This window comes from Vombatus ursinus, unplaced genomic scaffold, assembly GCF_900497805.2.
Source record: "Vombatus ursinus unplaced genomic scaffold, bare-nosed wombat genome assembly UNPS02005659.1, whole genome shotgun sequence".
Taxonomy (NCBI): domain Eukaryota; kingdom Metazoa; phylum Chordata; class Mammalia; order Diprotodontia; family Vombatidae; genus Vombatus; species Vombatus ursinus.
The window spans coordinates 8,070,838-8,086,959 of NW_020945437.1; the positions used below are offsets into that span (position 1 = coordinate 8,070,838).

Sequence of the window (16,122 nt, forward strand, 5' to 3'; positions counted from 1 at the left end):
ACCGTGGAAAATGGGCTCTATTAGTATTCCCATTGTTACAGATGAAGAAACTTGAGGGCAGGTGCAGGTTAAGTGACTTACTCATTGAGTCACATAGCTAATAAGTGCCCCTACATTACTTTCTGTGTGTGTGTGTGTGTGTGTGTGTGTATACACATACATATATACATTTATTTTGTATTATATAATTTTAGCTATTGTAACTATTATTATATGTAATAATAGTTACAATAGCTAAAATTTATGTAGCACCTTAAGATTTGCAAAGCTTTATCCTCTACGTCACAGCTGCTTCTAAAGGCAAAAAGGAAACAGTCCTTTGGTTTTGAAGGGCCCTAAATGAGTCTTAGAGAGACAATGGTTGTTATGAGTAGAGAGTCAGCCTCAGGAAAGTATAGGCCTATTCAAGCCGCCTTTAACACATGCTGGCTGTGTGACCCTGGGCGAGTCACTTAATCTTTCAGTGGTCAGAACAACTCTCTAAAACTCTCAGTTGTAGGCAGGTTGCTTGTCTCTACCCAGAAGCCCCTCAAAATTAGATCTTGATCTTGGGCATGACCAATTTTGACATTCTTAGAGATTTAGCCTCATTTGCAGAGGGAAAGATTTCCATATAAGGTCCTTAATATACTCTAGACTCGATAAAATTGATGAAGGCATAAGCTAGAAATGAATAAATTGAGCATTTGTGTAATAATTGTGTAATAATTCATGGTTAGTCACTCTGTGACTGTTTGCTGGTGTATTTCTCCCCCAAGGGTCAGGTGCTACATAAAGGTACATAAAGTGCTACATAAAGATATGCAAACAGTTGTCACATCAACACATGCATCTAACTTGACTAAGGAGGCACCACAGCTGCCCACAAGCTTGGGGAGCTGAGGTTGTCTCCAAATCAGCTTCAGTGTAAAAAGAAGGCCCTGGATTTTTTTAATCCCCAAATCACAAGTCATTAAACAGTTTCAGTTTTTCTTCCAGGTACAAAAGGAGATGCTGGCAGTCATCCAAGAATAACAATTAGCTCTCCAGAAGGCAGTGAGTAATTATTAAAAACCACAATGGCAGCTAACAAGGATGATGTCATAATTAGATCCCTGGGCTTAATAGGGATCTCCAGGGTCCCATCCTAGGCAGTCAAGTTCTTGAGAAAGGCAAAGAACAGTTGAGTTGCTTAATGATATTTTTTTGAAATCGCCCACTCTGTGGGGGCAGTGTCCCCATACAAAAGGATTAAGGGACAAATATTGTTCCCAAGTGGAGGCTCAGGTGGCCAGCACCCAGGGATTTATTAACTGGTGACTTTGAACTCAGACAATGCCAAAAAAAAAAGTTTCTAAATCATCTCTTTTATCTATAAGAATTCTTAGCAATCCGTCTTGCCTGTACTTCTAGCTATTTTCCTGGCTGAAATTCTTTGAAAGTTTCCAGATTTTAGGTAATGTTTATTTTCTAGAAGTATAGAAAGACCTTGAATTAATCATGATTCATGTGGAATAGGCTGCAGATCTGGTATTCCTAAACTAAGGGCTCCTGGAATAGATTTCAGAGGGTCTATGAAGTTGGATGGAGGAAAATTACATCTTTATTTTCACAACTTCTAACTAAAATTTAACATTTATTTCAATTATTTAAAAACATGATTTAGATTTAGGCTTCACCAGATTAACAATGGGGTCCACACAAAAAAGGTTAAGAACCCTGCTCTATATAGACAAGCAACATGGTCTGGAGGAAAGAACACTGGATTTGCACCTGGATTTTTGAACCTAGATTCAAATCCCAATTCTGTTATTTATGACCTTGTATTACCTTTTTATGTGTAAAGTGAGGGAGTTAGACCAGATATTCTCTCAGGTTCTATCTACTTCTGAATCCTATGACCCTGGAGGTTTCCTAATACTTTTCTAGCCCTTTTCAACATTTAAGAATTCACACATGCCTATAATCAATTAAATTCCACAAACATTAATTAAACCTCTACTTTCAATGTTAGGTTAGATCTACTTGTTAGAATGTAATTTGCTTGAGAGTAAGGATTGTTTTATTCCTCATCCTTTCTTCTCCAGCATCCAGCATTATTACTTAATAAATGCCTATTCATCGATTGATTGCAGAAAAGCAAAAGGACCTAGGGAGTTGTAATGCAAGGAGGCAGATTTGACTTTATAAATATCACTGAAATTTGATGTGATGAGACCCATGGCTGGACTACTTTGTTCAAAATGAACAATGTAGGTACAAAGGGAAAGGTAACATTTTATATTAAAAGAATATATCATGTGGGGAAATCTTGGAACAAGACGGTGAATATATAGTAGAAAATACTTTAGCAAAGATTAATAATGAAGGCAGAAACTGATTTTTTTTATCATAAGACTATACTACAGTCCACTTTGGCAGAAAGAGAAAATAGATGAGGAATAGATGGAACAAATCACAAACCTGGCACAGAAAAATGCTGTAGTAATTACGGGAGACCAGTAGATAACTATAGAAGTTCTCTCTGCTAAAAGTAGGCAATGTAATAGTTTCTTTACTTACCTTAATGATAATTTCATCCTTCAGAAGGGGAAAGACCAAAAAGGAAACCATATTGCTGAAGTGGAAATAATAGATATCATGGAAGAGGGTTAGAATGGGGAAAAGTGACCAGTCTTTTTTACAGTTTATGATATAGAAAGAGAAGAAAACCAGATGGGTATATCTATCTATCTATTTGTGTGTGTGTGTGTGTGTGTGTGTGTGTGTGTGTGTATCTGATGTGTCCTAGATAGTTTGGGAGAGAAGTTTTCAGTGACTTCGAAGGAAGAATAGGTAAATCTTATGGATTAAAATTCCATAGAGAAAGTCAGCCCACAAAGATCAAGGAACTCTTTAGAATAAAATTTGGAAGACAGAAAGAGAAATTGTTCTAATGAGGAGGAAAAAACGGCAGTTTTCTTAAGACACTGATATGATTGTACAGAGAATTCCCAAGGCAAGCTAGATTTGAGAGGATAGAAGCAAAGACTGGTAACAGAGGATGAATACAAATGTGTGGCACTATGCTGTAGGAAAACTGTCTGGAATCACCTATAAAATGAAACCCTTTGAACTCTTCTGTTTAGCTTTTAAAGCCCAATGCAACTTGGCCTCAATTTATCTTTCTAACTTCATTGAACATCATTTTCCCCTCACTCATTATGTAATCCAACCACCCTGTTCTCTCTTTTACTCATTCAAAACTCCAATGTCATTTTCTGGGCTCTTGCACTGGCTATCCCCCATATCTGGAATGTTTTCTCTCCTTACCTCCACCCCAGACAGTCCCTTTCTTCCCTTTTGGGATTCAGTTCAGGAACCATCTTCATCATGAAGCTTTTCCTGGGCCCCTCAACTGCTAGCTTCCTTTCTGCCAAACTACCCTGTATTTAACTACTTTCTATATATTTGTATTTATTAACATTTTTATTCATGTTGTATCTAGTTTTCTATGTACTTGTCCTCTCCTTTTTTAGAATGCAAGCTCATTTTGAGTAGGGATTGTTTCATTCTTTGTGCTTGTGTCCCCAGTACCTGGCACTTAGGTGCTTAATAAATACTTATTGATTGATTCGATAATTATCTGGTTCTAGAATCAGAATTAGTTGAATGACCAGTCCCAAAGAGTATTCATTAATGATTTGATGTCAGCTGGGAAGGAGGCTTCCAGTAGTATACTCAGGGATCTGAGTTTAGCAGTATTTTATTTTTATTGATGACTTGTAAAAGTAGAGAAGGCATTACTTCTAGTTCCGCCCTCCAAGGCCAAGCAAACGCATTCTAATCCTACTTTCAGGCGATATTTGTTTTCAAGTGCTTGAAAACGATCAAGTCTTAGGTTCAAATTCTAACTCTGATGCTATTTAGTAAATAGCTCTGTGACCATAGGCAAGTCACTTAACCTTCACTGTGAAATGAGAGGTTTGGATGTGACAACCTCTAAGGTCCCTTCCCATTCTAAATCTAGGATCCTTTGTCCCCTCTAAATGTTTTTGTCTTCAGGGGACTGGGGGACTGGAGAAGGATGGAACTTTTCTCCTCCCCTATGCCCACCCTTACCCCCTTCCCACTAATTTCTTCTCAGCAGGTTTCTACCACTAAGCTACCAGACGCTCAAATCCCCAACTCCAAATTAGTACTCTGGTTTAATAGAAGCCCCACAAGACATAACCAACTCTACCAAAGTAAACACTTTCCATCACACTTAGTTGACCTGCCTTTGATTGATCATCCAAAAGAGGCATCCAGGCCTTCTTCACACCTCCGATTGATTGGTGTGTTCTCGCCTGACAAAGGCATTGGCAAGTAGGTTGGGGTTATTGATTTACTAAATCAGCCCCAACCCTTAAATGCCTAAATAAGCAAAAGCAAACCTAAACAAATCTTTTTATTGCCCTTAGCATTTATTGCCAGTCTAATCTCCCTGTAGGTTTTAGTGCTCTTGGCATAGTTCTCAGAGGACTGTGTTCTTTTTTAGCTTACATCCTCACTTGCCTTTTTGCCTGTCTTTTATGTGTCTTTTTAAAACTTGAGTTTATTGTTGAGTTCTCTCTGCCTAAAACTTCATAGCCTGCAAACAGGAAACGCAGACCACATAGAGTCATAGGATTTGGAAAACATCTAGTCTGGCCCCTTCATTTTTCCAATGAGGCACAGAGAAAGGAAATGATTTGACTAAAGCCACTCAAGCTAGAAACAGAGTTGTGATTCAAACACAGGTACTTTAACTCAAGATTAATTGTTCTTTCCCCTATGTGAAACCCTCTCTAGTTAGTGCTACTTTTCAATGTGTGGCATTGGGATTGTTCCCAGTCATTGAGAGGGAAGTTATTGACCACTCACAACATGGTATAGTAGAGAGAGAGAGCTGGATTTGAACTCAGGAAGACCTGAGTTCAGATCCCACCTCTTGTATAAAATGGCTATATAACCCAAAGCAAGTCATTTAAATTCTCGGTGTTCCAGGAAAATCTTAAAACCCCAAGTTTCAGAGAAAGGATCATTTGCATAGGGAGAAGAAATTTCCCACCACAATTTCATATACTAATGAAAGCACTAGTCTGGTTTTTAAAAAGAGAGACAGAAGGGGCAGCTAGGTGGTGCAGTGGATAGAGCACTGGCCGTGAAGTCAGGAGGACCTGAGTTCAAATCTGGCCTCAGACCAAACACTTGACACTTACTAGCTGTGTGACCTTGGGCAAGTCATTTAATCCCAACTGCCTAAGCAAAAAAAAAAAAAGAGAGAGAGACAGAAACAGAAAGGGAGGGAGACAGAGACAGACAGATAGGGACAGAAAGACAAAGTCAGAGAGAAATCTTGAGATATTCTTTTGCTTTTTGGCTCCTTGTTCATGTGTTTATGTTTGTGTTTGTGTTTGTGATTTGATCTTCCTAGGGAATGGCATTTACACTGGAAGAAAGGCTGCAGCTTGGCATCCATGGCCTAATACCCCCTTGCTTCTTGAGCCAAGATGTGCAGCTCCTCCGGGTGATGAGATACTATGAGAAACAGCCCAGTGATCTGGACAAGTATGTAGAGAATGTCCATGCTATTAACTCTTCTCCCCAGGCCTTCTAATCCTACAACCTGAGTCTTTTGATTTAATGAGTATTTATTCAGCACCTCCTGAATTAGGGGTGAAGTCAGAAGGATAATAGCTCTCCAGGGTCTTACGATTTCCTAGGAAAGACCAGACATTACATGAGTCACAGTCAGAGAAGCTCAGATTTTAAAGGAATCTCAGAGACCATGGAGTCCATCCACTGACTGAGCAAGAATCCTCTGTGCAACGTACCTTACAGGTGGTCATCTGGCCTTTGCTTGAAGACTTCCTGGGATAGGGAGCTAACTATTTACCGAGGTAGTCCATTCCAATTTGGGACAACTATAATTTGTTAGGAAGCATTTTACTTACATGAAACCAACATCCACCTCTCTGCTCCCATTCCTCCTAACTCTGACCCTGGACCCCAAGGGGTATACCAAAAGAGAGCTTAGAACCAGTACAAACGTGTAATATTGTGACATGGGTGAAGTTTCTTTTTCCTTTTCCTTAGGACTCCTCCTCATTTGAGGGGCCCAATGACATATTACTCTCTCCCCCTTCTCTCCTGCTTGGAAACTTACTCTTAGTAAGGGATCTGATATGTCATTTTCACCTGAATATAAATTTGTCAGTGTGCTAACACCCCAAGGGGGAATTTGGATTTCAAGGCTCCTCTGTAGCTATGGAAGGAAAGGGCTTGAAAACCTCTTGTAGTAGGAGAGCTCACTGATAAAAGTGCCTAATAAAGGGAGTTCAGGCATAGGTAGTAGGTAATAGAGGTATTATTTGGAGGGAGAGCCCCCTGAAATCATCATGTGGGCAACTACTTCCTCTGATTTGGTTTCTCCACAGAAATTGCCCGTCCACCCCCCCATATAACCTAAAGATTAATGTTCTTTTGGCATTCCCTATGGGCTCTCCTGTGGCCGTCCACAGTGAAGACCATGTGGGCTCTAACAACCGCTTTGGTTTTTCTCTCTCCCCGTTTTAAGGTACATCATTCTCATGACACTCCAAGACAGGAATGAGAAACTTTTCTACCGAGTACTTACATCGGACGTGGAGAAGTTCATGCCCATCGTCTATACACCCACAGTGGGGCTGGCATGTCAGCAGTATGGCCTGACCTTCCGTAGGCCACGGTGAGTGGAATGGATGCAAAAAATGGAATGCATTCATACAGAATGTCTGTGGCTTTGGAGTGCTCCCCCTTCTACAGGTCACTAACACATAAGGATGACCAGGTGACAAGGGAGATACCTTGTAACTCAGACACAGAATGGTCTCTCCCTTTTTCCCCTCCTTTACCTTTCCCTTCTTTCCCTTGCCCCCTCTTTCTTCCTCTCTCTATCTCCCTTTCCTTCTCTTCTATTTTTCTACCCTCTCTCTTCTTCATTCCATTTCTTCCTAATAGAAAGTATGCTACATTTAGAGTCAGAGGGTCTGAGTTTGAATCTCTATTCTGCCGCTTACTACCTATGTGATTCCAGGCAAGTCACTAACTTTTCTGGGACTCAGTTTCCTAATTGTTAAATGAGGCAAGTGAACCAGTTGGTTTCTGAGGTCCATTCCAGTTTAACATTTACAATGTTATGGTATTTTACTCCACTCTCATAAACATGTATATACATATACATATACTTATATCTAAAAGTAGACTTACATGTTATATAAATATAATATTATGTATTACTGTCAGATAGGTGGCACATGGATAGAGTGCTAGACTTGAAGTCAGGAAGACCTAAATTCAAATCTGGCAGCCAACACTTAGTATCTGTGTGACCCTGGGGAAGTCTTTAATCTCTCAGCCTCAAGTTTCTTCATCTGAAATGGAGATGAGAATGGTTCCTACCTTAAAGTGTTGTTGTGAGGATCAAATAAGATAGCACATGTAAAGAGCTTTGCAAACCTTGCAATGCTGTATAAATGGTAGTTATCATCATCATCATCGTTATTTCTGTGACCTTCTATACTTTCAAATCCATATAGATACGCTCTCTACCAATACTGGTCACAGCCCCTCTGTGCCTTCCTAAACATTCTCACAAGTTGCTAAAGCCCCCAAGTTTTTTGCCAATGGCCAACCTTCTGGCCACGAGCCTCTCTGACTTTAGATACGCTAGTCTTTGAATGAAAGTTACACAGTCCATTACTAGACCTAAAACAGAAGCCCTTCCAGCTTGGTAGTCTAGCCAGGACTGACATAACCTTCAAGAAGTGAAAGTCAACTGAACACCTTTAACGGTGGCTACTTCTTCAATGTCCTAAAAACAGCATTGCTCTTTATCTTGTTAAAATTACTTATATACACAAACTCAAAATGGGATATTGGGTCTGTGGGTGTCGTATGTATATAATGTGTGTATACATAATGTATGTATACATACCTACATATATCTCCACATATGTATGCATGAATCATATATAAAATGAACCAAAATAATTTGATCCAGATCTGGCCAGTGGGCCATAGTTTGCCAACCACTGATCTAGTGTATAGTGTATAGTGTATGCATGTATACATATATATGTGTGTGTATACATATGTACACATAAGTACAGGGGCATGTGTCCTCCAGGACAGATAGATGGCACAATTGGTGGAACACTGGGCTTGGAATTAGGAAGACTTACCTTTCTGAGTTCAAATGTTTCCTCCTACACTTACTAGCTATGTGATCCTGGGCAAGTCACTTAACTCTCTTTGCCTCAGTTTCCTCATCTGTAAAATGGGCTAGAGAAAGAAATGACAAACTGCTCCAGTATCTCTGCTAAGAAAACCCCAAATGGAGTCCTGAAGAGTTGGACATGACGGAAAAACAACTGAAAAAAAATGTGTCCTCACTCAGGAACAGTTGCTTTATGGGAACACTAAGGAAAAGTGGCTGAAATAACCCTGTGCTACCTAGAGCACAGTGTTTCTGTAAGTCACAGGTGCCATTGGCTCCAGATGATGTCAGTTGCTTAGGCCCTGGAAGAACTTTGAACTTCTAGGTCTCAAGTCACTTTTCAGCCTCTGTGCACATGTGTGGACCTGCCTTTTCCCTTTCAGTGCCTCTGCTTGAGTTTCTGTGTAGTCTAAGGATATGATTTATTCCATGTAAATTAATAATTTGTGTAGCTTGTTGCTCCTATTCCCATAGGATTTCAATCTCTTTCTCAACTTTGAGAGAACAGAAAGGATTACTCATTTATGTATAGATTAAATTAGATTTACTAAAGAAAATTGAATTCTAAGAGATACGGGGTTAAAATTCACTTTGGCTTTAGAAAACCATTGCCACTGGTATGGGGAGTCTAAACTTTCTTGTGCTTACCTTCTTGTGCTCTACTCCTCATTCTCATCACTGAGAAGAACAGACCTAAGCAGTCTTTATACCAAGAAGCTTGATCTCACAGTCACAAAGTGGGGTGTGAGTATGTATATGTAAAAGAGGTCAACATCCCACCAATATCTGATTCACCTTTATCACACAGGGTAGATGATGACCCCGTTGGGATGGCATCTCCTTCCTGGTCAATCTCCAGGAAAAACTTGCAGTGTGATTCTCCCTCAGCATCTTCTCCCTTTGGTGACTACCACAAACAGCACCACCCCCACCACCCCCTAGGAGTGCCCCAGCTCAGCAAGCCATCATTCACCATTTCCTCCTTCTCACTGGCTTCTGGAGTCTTGGCAGTACAGTCAAGTATGTGTTGTTGACTTGATTGGTGTGGGGGTATTCTCACTGAAACCACTCCAGCACACATTGGCTTCTTCCACCTCAGAAGAGCAAGGCATAGAGTCTTCCAACCAAGGGAGTGAGCATTCCCATTAATAGAGGAACAGGTGCAAAAGTACAATGCCACTCATCCAAAATGCCTGCTAGAGTTTACAAGATCTCTTGATCCTCCTACTTGGTCCTTTACAATACACAAGGACTTTTCCTCCTCCTAACTGCTATCTTTCCTTGGTGCTTAAAGAAAATGAAAGGAGAATGCCGAAGGTACCTGGGGCTGCTGAGGAGCTGTCAAAAACACTGCTACATTGCATATATGAATACATGTTATAGTTATACATTTATATAGTTCTGTGGAGAAATATTACATTGTATACACAAGTATGTGACTTTTTATCATTAGTGATCACAGATGTGGGAAATCTTTCTAACAGAAAAAATTGTAGAGTTTAAAAGGATTTGGAGACCCAACTCCACATTTTTCTCTTATTATATAAAGTTGTCTGCAATTCAAAATGAGTCTCATGGGCCAATTCATTCAATAGTCATTCTACAAATATTAATTTAGCCTCTAATCTTTGCAAGGCAGTGTGTTAGGCACTAAGGGTGATACAAAGCTGATTAAGGCATAATACCTACCCTCAAGGAACTTATCATCTAATAAGGAAAGTAACATAAATACTCAAATAGCTACAATGTAAATAGATTATGGTACATGCATGAGAGAAGAACAAAGTGCTACAAGAGCTCTAGGAAGGGCAAGGACAGAATGTGGGGGATAGAGGTGGGGCAGGGGCTGGCACCATGTTCTTGATGCATCTTCAGTTTTGTTCCCAATCCTACTGCTTTTCTTTGGGGAGTGACAGAGCCTTTCCTTTATGTTTACAATCTTTGGAATAGGCACCTTCCTGTACCTCATAAAGAAGACAGCTTTATATTACCCCTGGGGGTAGGTAGGGTTGTTTGCACGCTGGCTCGTGCTGTACCATTGCAAAGATGCTCTTCTACTTAATGCAGCCTTTGCATTCAGGTGGCATTTTTGGCTTCAGACCTATAGTTTTTAGTAGGAAAGAGGAAATCTTAATAGCTTGTTCATAGTTTTTTTTTTCCAAAATTAAAAATCTATACTGCTAGCCAAATTGGGAAGGCTCACGTTACTTTTTTTTTAATGTGGAGGATCCTCTTTATTCCCAAGTTTCAAGCAAGAAACATTTCTCCTTTATCCTTCTGTTGTGGTAGAAAAATTACTGAACTTGGAGTCAGAATGCTTAGGTTCAAGCCCCAGTTCTTCTGTTAACAGCTGTATGTGACCTTGGACAAATCATTGAAGCTCTCTAAGCCTCAATTTCAACATTTGCAAAATGGGAGTAATAATACTTGTACTGCCTCCCTCAGGTTGTGGTGGTTGTATATAAATGTGTGTATGTATACATACACACATACACACACATATGTACATATATATGTACATATATACGTATGGATATGAGATGTTCTATAGCTTAACCTTTAACCTGGGGTCTGGGACCTTTTTAGAAATAAATTTTGATAACTGGATTTCAATATAATTGGTTCCTTTGTAATCTTATGTATTTTATTTCATCCACTTAAAAACACTATTCTGAGAAAGGGTCCATGGGGCTTGACAGAACTGTTCAGAGGGCTTCATGACAAGGTTAAGAACTCCTGGCATATATGTAAGAACTCTAGAGTTGTAAAGTGTTATATAAATATAAGTTATGATTATTAATAATAAACATAAGGTAAAGAAAAAGTCACAATATACTCAGATTTTATTAATAAAAGGAAAATTGCAAAAGAAAACATTGTAAGTAATATCTTTTAACTGTAGGCATGAACTCAGCATATTATTATTCAGCTGCAGAGTTATTTTTTTCCTCACCTCTTTTATGTTGCTTTCTCTTAGCTTGAACTTTAGCCAATCCATTAGTTGAACTCCATCTGCCCACACTCATTCCTGTAGTTGCTGTAATGCTGGCAGTCCCCAGGAGCATATAGCAGCTTCCCACTAAACAGAACTATTTTGGGGTTTTTTTGGTCTATGTACTTGACAGCACTTTCTAGAGTTATAGAATCTTAGAAAAGGAAAGGTGCCCCAGACCTTCTTGTACAACCTGTAGTAGAGTACAAAGAGCACTGGATTTGAAATAATTTCAATTCTATCTCTCCTACTTACTCCCAGTGTGACCTTGGGCTAGTCATCTACACTTGTCTAGGAAGGGGAAGGGGAGGAAAAGAACTTGTGTTTACTAAGTACCTACTATGTGCCAGGCACCATGATAACTAAGTACTTTATAAATAGTATCTCATTTGAAGTCTGGACCTTCTTTTCCTTATCTGTATAATAAGGAGATTGGCCTAGGTGATCTCAAACATCCCTTCCAGCTTTAAATTTGTGGTCCTATGAAAAGGAATCTCCTTTAAAACATTCCCAGCAGGTAGCCAGAGGGTAGTTGGCCCATACTATAAGAAAAATATAATAATAACAATAGCACACACATATTCGTACATGTAATATATGGTGTAGAGAGGTCAGGACATCCCTTATACAACTAATTCTCTGACTATTTTCTGCCTGACTGAGAATTCTAGGTAGGTCCACTGGTTGGGATTGTGAGCTGTTATTTTTCGGTGTGCATACCTACAGACTACCTTTGAACCTAGGGTATTAGTTGCCCCCCTGGGCACTTTACCTGTGAATTAGTTAAGGTTGTAGCCAAGATAACTTTCATGTTTACCTCCACCCCTCAGGTTAACTTGTAATTAGCATCGGATCACATTTACCTCCCAGGAATGGAATTCAGGTAGCTCAACCTTGGAAATATACCCAGATCAGTATCAGAGACTTCTCACAGAACAAGAAATAGTCCATACTTTAATAAAAATATTAAAATAATAGTTGCTCATATATAATGCATTGTGGTTTACAAAATGCTTCCTTCACAACTCTGTGAGGGTTAATAGTTCAAATATTATTCTCCCATTTGATGGATGAGAAATCAAGCACTTGCTTATATTTACCCAGATGACATTGAAGCCAAGACTCCAAACTTCTGGTTCTATGTCCATTGTTCTTTGCTTTTCCTTGCTTCCTCTCCACTTAAATATGTCCCTGTCATGCTAGGCAAGGAAAGAGGGGTAGGGAGCAGGACAAATTGAGATTAGAAGTAAAAACATATTGTCTCTCTGGTTATATTTGTAAAGGAAAGAAAACCAGGAAATCAGAAATATTCTCTTCTACTTTATCAAACTGTTAATTAGATCAAATTTTTACATGAGCTAAATGTTAATTAAAATAACAATTTCAGAGAAATTTATGAGTAAACTTGATTTATGATTCCACAAAGGTTTGTAACAAATACACCAGCTGTGTTGACAAAGAATTTTGACCTTCAGTAGGCTGTTCATAAGACTTTTAGAATGAGGGAGATGGCCTTTAACTAGGAAAGGCTGCTATTGAACCATCAAACTGAAGTATTGTCCTAGATTCTTAGAGCAGGAAAAAAATCATGTTGATGTATTCAATCCATCCCCCTCCCCCGCCTTTTGGCAGAATTCTTTTCTAATTCTTCCATTTTGAAACCTTTCTGAGAAATAGTTTTTGGTATTTTTTTTAAAGAAAAACAAAAACAGTCCCTACCCTCAAGGAACTCATATTCTAATAATGGAGACAACATGCAAATAACTGTATACATATAAGACATATATATGCACAGAGTAGATGAGTGAATGAGTCAGTCAGCAGGCATTTATTAAACACCTTCTGTGTTCTAGGCACTGGCCTAAGTACAAAGAAGACCAAAGACGGTCCCTGCTCTCAAGGAGCTCACAGTCTATTGGAGGAGACAATATGCAAACCACTATGTTCAGACAAGCTATATACAGGTTAAATTGGAGAGAAGAGAAAAGTTATCTCATGGAGAAGACACTCCCGTTAAGGGGGCTGGGAAAGTCTTCTTGAAGAAGATGAGATCCTAGCTGAATATTGAAGTTCCTTCAACTGAGGCTCATATGAAAGGAACTCATGTTCCTTTGACATTTTGGTTACCCTCTTCTGGTCACTATCTAGCTTGTCAATATCCTTTCTAAACTTTGGCACCCCAAACTGAGCTCAGTATAGCAGATACACTCCAAACAGGGAGTAGAACAGCTAGATTATTACCTGCTTAATCACTATGAAATGGTATGAAATGGTTCTTTAAGGTTTACAGTTACTTTCTTTATAACTCCCTGTGAAATAGGGCACAGTGTGTCTGTGTGTATGTGCATGTACGTGTTTGTGCTAGTATAAGGAAGGAGGGATGATACAGCTATGAAATCAGATCCAGCCTGTCACAGTCATGTTAACTGACCTTCTTTTCATTTCCTGCCCTGGTACAGACTGTTGTCACAAGTGATGATACTCAGATATAACTCAGAAAACCGAACAGTGAATACTTGGTCAACCAGTGCAGACAGCCACCTATCTATGTTATCCAAAAATTCCATTTCTAGTGGCCAGTTTTTCTGGTGGTGAGCCTCTCTGAACGTAGCTAGGCTGGTCCTCAGACAACAGAAAAACAGTCTATCTCCAGGACCCTAACTCAAAACCTTTCCTTCTTTGGGCCTGTTGATGTGTAGGCTCTGATAGCAGAGCCTTTGAGAACCCAGAAACATCTCTACACTCTAGTGAGGCATTAGAATAGGACTTCAGTGAAGGGTTATTAGATAAGATAATTAGATATTAGATAAGCATAATTAAATTCTGCAGTCCACGCTTGCATTAAATTATAGATTATTGGAGTTTAAATTAAAAGAACTCCAGACTTGGAGATAGAGAGAATGCATTTCGAGTGCCAGCTTTGTCATGTACATTGGGCATCTCATTTAATCTTTCTGAGTTCAAGTTCTTCTTTTTTTTTTTTTTGGTAAGGCAATCGGGGTTAAGTGACTTGCCCAAGGTCACACAGCTAGTATGTGTCAGGTGTTTGGTCTGAGGCCGGATTTGAACTCAGGTCCTCCTGACTTCAGGGCTGGTGCTCTATCCACTTCACCACCTAGCTGCCCCTTATGAATTTACCTTCTCTTCCTTCCCTCTTTTTTTTTTTTCTTAAGTGAGGCAGTTGGGGTTAAGTGACTTGCCCAGAGTCACACAGCTAGGAAGTATTATGTGTCTGAGTCTGGATTTGAGCTCAGGTGCTGACCCCAGGGCTGGCGCTCTATCCACTGTGCCACCTAGCTACCCTTCAAGTTCTTCTTTTGTTAAATGGAGAAAGTAATAATCACACTATTTATCTCAAAAATATTGTATGTGAAAGTGTCCTACAACTTTAAAGGGTTATATAACTGTAAGTTATCATTTTGGTCTTGGAATCACCAAATTTCAAAGTTGGAAGTTACCTCAGTAGCCATCTGGTCCAATCCATGCCCCAAATGAATCCCTACTATAACAACAGTCCTAACAAGTGGTTATCCAGTCTCTCCTTGAAGACCTCCAGTGGTGGAGAGGGTGAACCCACTGCCTATAAGGGCTGCTCTGTGCTATTTCCCTTCTGGACAGATTTAACGGTCAGGAAGTTCCTGACATCAAACCTAAATTTAACTTCTTTTTGAGACTTCCACTCCATGGTTCCTGGTTCTGCCACTGTTCTGCCAAAACAAACAAGACTAATTAATCCTTCTTCCACACGCTGGCTCCTCAGACACTAGAAGACAGCTAACCTGTCCCCTGTGAGTCAGTTTTTCTTCAGGCTAGAGTCAGAGAATGACAGGGCTAGAAGGAGCTTTAAAGGTCATGCAATTTCCTTTGAACCCATGTGAACTCTACAGGACTCAAGGACAAGATATAGTAAAAATATGGAACATTGACTACCTTGATCCTCACTGCCTGGAAGGCTAAGGATGTTATATTTCACCCCTTCTTCAGGGCTCTCAGGTACCCTTAAAGAGAATGGGAGGTGTCTAGACTTTATAAATGGCTCCAGCCTCTACTGAGTCTGGTCCTTCAATTGTAAGGATGGGTCTCTTGCATCCCAGTTCCATTTTACTACTAACAGTCAAATTAACTTCTTCAAAGAAATATTTACTTAAAAGGTATAAATAATCACAAATTCCAAATTTACTCTCCCAACACATTGCACTGACTAATCTATGGGAAGGGAAAGGGAAGTAAGTTCATAGCTTTAGAGCACACAGTTCCAGTTCCAAGTCCAAATCTCCCTTTAGGTTCAAGTTCTAGGTACCCTTGCTTTTCCAGGCTTCTGTGCTGGGTTGGCTGACTGCACCATCCTGCCTGCAATCCTGGTTCCATGGTTGTCCTCACCTGAACTCCTGGGTTCAGTGGGAGATCACCACTGACACCTAAAAATGAAGATAAACAGCAAAGACCCCTGGTCCATTTTTTAGAAGCAGGGTGAAAGAGAGAGGTGGAAAGGTACTTCCTCCTTCTAGTTCAGTTCAAGGTGGTCTTTGCTCTCTGGATGCAGCAGGAAAATATGCAGGAAGGAAAGTAGTTATCCCAGTCTGGTCAATTTTAGAGGCACAGCCTGTTCTGTCCACACAGCTAATCTCAGGAGGCTGTATTTGCCCACATATTAGGAAAACACAGGATGCAAGGTGCCTCCATATTAAACAATATACGCATTCCCAAGGCAAGCCCCTTACGTACGTCAAATGTAACTGAGCAACCACTCTGTAGGCTTTCTTCATTCAAACATCTTAGAATCACATGGTTTGATGTCTCTGGTTTTCTGTAAGTAATGGTCCAAGAAGTAAGAACGGAAACAAGCATTTACTAAGCGTCTGTTGTGTCAGGCACTATGCTAAGCTCTTTA

At 39.8% G+C, this 16,122-nt stretch overlaps 1 protein-coding gene across 3 annotated transcripts in view; it reads left to right on the plus strand.

Annotated features, from left to right (window-relative positions):
* The window catches only part of ME3 (malic enzyme 3), a 314,844-nt gene that overhangs the window by 144,792 nt on the left and 153,930 nt on the right, over positions 1 to 16,122 (plus strand). For all 3 annotated transcript variants that reach the window (XM_027848248.1, XM_027848247.1, XM_027848249.1), the window contains exons 3-4: positions 5,417 to 5,550; positions 6,560 to 6,709. In XM_027848248.1, coding sequence (XP_027704049.1) covers positions 5,417 to 5,550; positions 6,560 to 6,709 — 284 coding nt within the window. The remainder of the gene's footprint in view (positions 1 to 5,416; positions 5,551 to 6,559; positions 6,710 to 16,122) is intronic.